The sequence below is a fragment of the Ahaetulla prasina genome, chromosome 8 (assembly GCF_028640845.1).
Source record: "Ahaetulla prasina isolate Xishuangbanna chromosome 8, ASM2864084v1, whole genome shotgun sequence".
Classification (NCBI taxonomy): Eukaryota; Metazoa; Chordata; class Lepidosauria; order Squamata; family Colubridae; genus Ahaetulla; species Ahaetulla prasina.
In genome coordinates this window covers 78,320,862-78,326,861 of record NC_080546.1, presented here as the reverse complement: position 1 = coordinate 78,326,861, position 6,000 = coordinate 78,320,862, and the positions used below count along the sequence as shown (strand labels likewise).

General features: G+C 36.1%; 1 protein-coding gene across 1 annotated transcript in view; it reads right to left on the bottom strand.

Moving 5' to 3' along the window:
* Nucleotides 1-977: 977 nt before the first annotated feature.
* LOC131203508 (uncharacterized) overlaps nucleotides 978-6,000 on the bottom strand; it is a 28,438-nt gene continuing 23,415 nt past the window's right edge. Inside the window, exons 5-6 of the mRNA XM_058193813.1 lie at nucleotides 3,998-4,160; nucleotides 978-1,052 (exon numbers count right to left, since the gene is read on the bottom strand). Coding sequence (XP_058049796.1) covers nucleotides 978-1,052; nucleotides 3,998-4,160 — 238 coding nt within the window. The remainder of the gene's footprint in view (nucleotides 1,053-3,997; nucleotides 4,161-6,000) is intronic.

Here is a 6,000-nt window from a genome sequence, read left to right as displayed (position 1 = left end):
GCCTGCCTCTGGCTCCTGGAGCTGAGCCAGGGAAGCTGGTGCTCCAGAGGTAAGTCCTGATGGCCCTTCCCCCTCACTTTCCGAGTCACTTTCTGGCAGGGCCCCCGGCTCGGGGGGCACAGAAACAACACTACCCCATTCCTAAGAGGTCTGTAAGGGGTGTGCATAAGCGCACCTACGTGCCTACCCTCCCTGTCCTACTCTCCCCAATTATTCGTATCCATTTCCTGCCTTCATAATCATGTTTATATTTATACCTGTTATTCATGCTTGACAAATAAAATATTAATAAAAATAAAAATAAATTTAAAGGTGGTTTTAGAGGAAAATCCTCTATCTCAAAAACTGCTTAATATGTCTGCGTCAAAGATGTAAAACATAAACAAAAATTGGGATTTTAAACTTACCCATCAGAAATTAACCCCGAAGACACCAGATTAAACAAGATCATACTTATTGCAATAATGGTAACCATCATTCTTAAAACGTCTCTCTATTCGTTTCTCTGTAATCTGTATACCCTCTTTGGCCAATTTATTTCTGTTACTCTCCTCAATCTCTTAGTATTGGTGAAAAGGCCAAGCAAACTGCCAAACTACAATTAACACTGTGAATTTGGAAATCACCGTGGAAAGAATATTTCCACCTCTATCAATTTCTGTCACAATGCCAGGTGATAAAGTCTCGTCTTGAACAGGGAGAATCTGCTCCACTCAAAGTGCATGTCACAACTTTTATCATGGAAAAGACATAAATATTTAAAGTTAATGTCTGATGCTGGCAGTGTTATCAGCCTGATGACTCATCCTTTTGAATCTTCATTTATTACATATTCAGCTCCCAAAGCTAGAACGTATTAAAAATGTAAGAGAAATTCTAAACTATTAACACTTTCATTCTGTAGATATTTATTTCAACACAGGCCATGTTGCAAAGTGTGAGTTCTTTCTTTCTTTCAGAAGTCTTTTTCAACCTGCTTAATGTGGTTGCTTCCTCTGAGAATTAAACCCTTGAAATACATTAAATTGCACGATTTCCTCACATTCCAGAGCCTGAAGCAAAAACCAAAAACAGCAGTAATAATGGTTTCAAAGCAGTAGTTAAGCAATTGCTCTGAAACCGTTATTACTGCTGTTTTTGAAGCACCAATTTTGTAGCACAGAACGCCTGTGCAATGTGTCTTTGGTATATTTCTGACGAAGTAACTTTATCAATAAAGAGAATATTTGTAGTCTCAAGGTTGAAACAAGCTCGGTTGTTTTCTTGTAGACTTTTCATTACCAAACCAGTTAACATCATCAGTGCTAATAAGGAGTGGGCGTTTATATAGATTCTCTCTTATATTCTAGTGACTTGCCTTGTCAGTATTGGTGGGGATGATCTTGGAAGTGCTTTGGTTAGGCTGTTTATATAGTATCATTGTTAGTTTTGCAGTTCCTTGTTTGGGGTATTGTTTATTTCTTCATTGTTGGTCTGTTCTTAATCAGGTGTCAATTATGATCATATTGCTGGTGGGGAGGTGTTTTGGTCTTTTTGATTCCTTTTTGCAGGGTTGAAATCTACTTACCTTCCTTACTGGTTCAGAAGTGTACACACTGTGCGTGCACATACACTCGCTTGTGCATGCGCAAAACCTTCTGCACATGCGCAAAGGTAAAAAGCACATTACTTCCTGGTTAAAACCAGGAAGTAATGACACCTGGGCGGGTGGGCAGAGCTTTGCTCCACCATCACTACCGGATCACCGAACCACCGGCCATGATTGCTACCAGATCGCGAGATCTGGTCAGAACCAGGAGCATTTCACCCCTGCCTTTTTGGTTTGTTGATTGTCTCCGTTGTACCTTATGTAGATGTTGTTTATGTCTATGTTTCTATTGATGGGTTGGCTTAGGATGGTCAGCGTCAGTGACGTGACAATAGGTGAGGATGAAATTATGTTCTCATTTGATGTCACAGCCCTTTTCACATCCATAGACTCAAGTGCTGAGATTGAATGATAAATGTAATATTTGCGTTGTTTTCAGGGATTATTAAAGTATTAAAGCGTAATGTTCTTTCACCAATCCCATTTGCACTTCTGCACAACATTCTCTAACGAGAATCATTACAGAAATATATGAACAATGTGGCAAGCTAATGGATTATAAATGTACCCACATGCAAAATAGAAACCATCAACTTTCACTTCTAGTATATTAAAATGCATTTTGGATCTAGACCAGAATAGAATTATAGACTAGAGGAAGAAAATCCAACTCTTATTTTCTCTGAATGAGCTTTTTCAATGTCTTATTACAACTTAACACATATAAAATTATATTACAGTATTACACAGATCTATAATTTAGACCTTGGAGATAGCCAGAGGAATATTTTTATTACCGTGTCAAGAAATCTTTAATATACAGACAGCTCAATATAACTTCTGCAAAAGTGTTGCTTAATTAAATTGAATTTGCACATGTCAAATTCTTCCCTAATGTGTCAACAATCTAAGCCACAACTGCTGAATAAAAGCACATTAGCTATATAAAAGCTTTGTGGATTAATGTAACAGAATATAGTATCATTTGTATGCTGGTTATGCAATGAAATAAATTGTCAATTTCATTGTTATTTTAAAATCTGTTCTTCAGAAATAAATTAATGAAATGGTTCCTAAGTTATTCCAGTTCAGATCTTCGTGTTCTTAGGAATAACAAGAATAAAGTCTATATTGATTATGCTAAGCAAAAAAGTACAGATGAAAAAAAAATCAAGGAAGGTTGATTTCCCTATTATATGCTTTACCCTGTTACTATGACTGTAAAACAAAATATTATAAAAACTACAAATATAGCTAATGAATTAGAAATATATTTTGATTACAGCAGTTAATGTTAAACTTATAACACCGAGAGGGAAAACATGAAGTTAACTGCTGAAGATTTAGAGTGTTGACAGAACTGTAAAGAACCACAAGGATCTTTTCTATCTTAAAAATCTTTTGTGACTTTTCTTTATCCTAAAATCTCAACGGATTCTCTTCTTTAAGCGGTGACAGATACTGCTGTTATACTTTTTTATTTATTTATTTATTTTATTTATTTATATTTATTTATTTGTCACAACAGTATATGTAAGCATAAGCATGAAACAACTATACGATATATAAGCATATATATAAGCATAAGTATAAAAAAAACTATATGAATTGGATATAATCAAAGGGGACATTGGGACAGGAACGATAGGCATGTTGGTGCTCTTATGCACGCTCCTTACAGACCTCTTAGGAATGGGGTGAAGTCAATAGTAGATAGTTTTTGGTTAAAGCTTTGGGGATTTTGGGAAGAGACCACGGAGTCAGGTAGTGTATTCCAAGCATTAACAACTCTGTTACTGAAGTCATATTTTCTGCAGTCAAGACTGGAGCGGTTCACATTAAATCTATTGTGTGCTCGTGTAATGTTGCGATTGAAGCTGAAGTAGTCTTCAACAGGAAGGACATTGTAACAGAGGTGGTATTCATCCGGTTCGCACCAGTTTGCGCAAACCGGTAGCAGCAATCGCGGGTGGGCCTGCCCACCCGCCCCAACTCCACGTTGTGCTATTTAGGCACGTTTTTGAGGCTGGGCGCATGCGTGGAAGGTGCGTGAGCAAGCAAAGTGCATGCGTGGCAGGCCGGGCATGTGTGCAAGCAGCGCACATGCGTGCTAACTGAGTGTGCGCACATGCAGTGAACCGAGTGTGCACACGTGCGATGAACCGGTGGTAATGGTAAGTGAAACCAATCCCTGGTTGGGAATTCATTTTGCCATGGTTCCTTTCTCAGTGGGTTGCATTCTTTTGTTCATGAAAACTATTTACACTGCCATACAAATGGGATTATTTATTGGAAACATTAAGTTTAAAATTACTCTTGACAACATTTCTCTTTCGTGTTTTTAACTCTGTGCACTAAGAAGCGGCATTTCCACAAATTATTTTATTTTATAAACAGGAAAATTGTTACCCCTATGAAATCCTCTTCTTCCAGTTCGTACAATGCTTCGGAGGCTAAAATCCCATTTTTACGTTTTTCATCAGTTATCATAAATTTCAGCTTGCCAGACAACAGTAAGTAACATTCAGTTGCCATATGTCCTTGTTTCATAATGACTGTTCCAGCTATGTACCTATATGAATAATATTTTAGAAATCATTTCTACAATATTTAGAACGCAATCAGCAACCGATTTTTAAAAAGGGATATCCTTATATGGAGTATATGATAAATATTTTAGGCATTAATACTTTTAATATTTATGATTAATATTTGCAAACAAATGTTAATCATTTTTAAATATTTTAAATATTCAGTACTTTTATACTTTCTTTCTATGATCATAGAACAATTCTATAAACCTATACTAAATATTATTTAGTTTCCTTGGGTTTACTCAGTAGTAATTGAGTATTGTACCTTTAGAAATATGTCCTGATCTGCGATACAAGCAATAGAATAAAATATTATGTTTCTTATCATCAAAGAACTAAACTATTTAATTCTACTGCTTCATGAATTTCAGTAATATGTTTAGAAGCAGACATTTTCAAGTCTGCATGCAATCTGGAGGATTTTTTCTAATTCGCATATATAACATTTAGTCTCCTTGATTTTGTACAAATATGTACATATAAAGTACATTTAGTCTCCTTGATTTTTAGAGGACATTAAGTAGACTTGTAAAAAGCCATAAAGAATGCATAGATATGTTAAAGGCATCTCTGCACTGCACACCAGAACAACTAGACACAAGAACAGTTTTTTCCCAAATGCCATCACTCTGCTAAACAAATAATTCCCTCAACACTGTCAAACTATTTACTAAATCTGCACTACTATTAATCTTCTCATCGTTCCCATCATCCATCTCCTTCCACTTTTGACTGTAACTTTGTTGCTTGTATCCTTACGATTTATACTGATATTGATTGTTTCCTGATTGCTTAATTGTACCCTATGACTATCATTAAGTGTTGTAAGTGTTGTACCTTGATGAAGGTATCCTTTCTTTTATGTACACTGAGAGCATATGCACCAAGACAAATTCCTTGTGTGTCCAATCACACTTTGGCCAATAAAAAATTCTATTCTATTTTGTGAAGAGGCCACTTATTACCATATATGGTGGACTTGTAAAAAAGTTAAAGCATTTTGGATTAAGGTATGGTGGATTATGCAGAACATTCTGAAAAAGAAGATTAAGTTTACTCCGCAGTTCTTTCTACTAGGAATAATTATGGATTGTACAGCTATAGAGACTAAATTGATTTTGAACTTAATAACAGCCGCAAGACTTTTGATTGCTCAATATTGGAAGAAAGAAGAATTATCTACAATGGAAGAATGGACACTTAAAGTATCAAATGTGGCAGAAATGGCAAAAATTTCTGCTTATTTGAAAGATTATACACAAGAAAAATATATTTTAGAATGGAAAATGTGGATTGATTATATTCAAAATAAGTATCAGATAAAAAAATATCGAATAGCATATGAGTAAATTTAGGAAATATTTTGTATTAGATATATCTTTGAAGGAGAGGGGAATTGAGAGTGTGAGTGTCTAGAGATTATAATTTAAGATTTATTTTGGATTATGATTGTTAGTTTTGATACCCTGCATTTTGTTCTGGGAAGTCGGGGGGTAAGGGGAGGGATATGGGGGAGGATGAGGGTAGAGGATGGAGTGATAGTTAATATACAGGGATTATTGAAGATGTATAAATATAATTAATGTAGGGTTGGGTCTGCCCAGCTACCATTTTAGAATGGTGGGGAGGGAGAAAGGAGGAGAGAGTAGGAGGTAGGAAAGAGGAGAAGAGGGGGAGAAGAGGAAGAAGGAAGGTATAGGGTGGAGGGAGGAGAGGATGTAGATAAGAGAAGGGGAGGAAGGTCTGGAAAGTAGAAGAAGGTAGAAGAGGGAAGAGAGTTAAAAGGAGGGGGTGGTGACTGGGCAAGCCCGACTAATT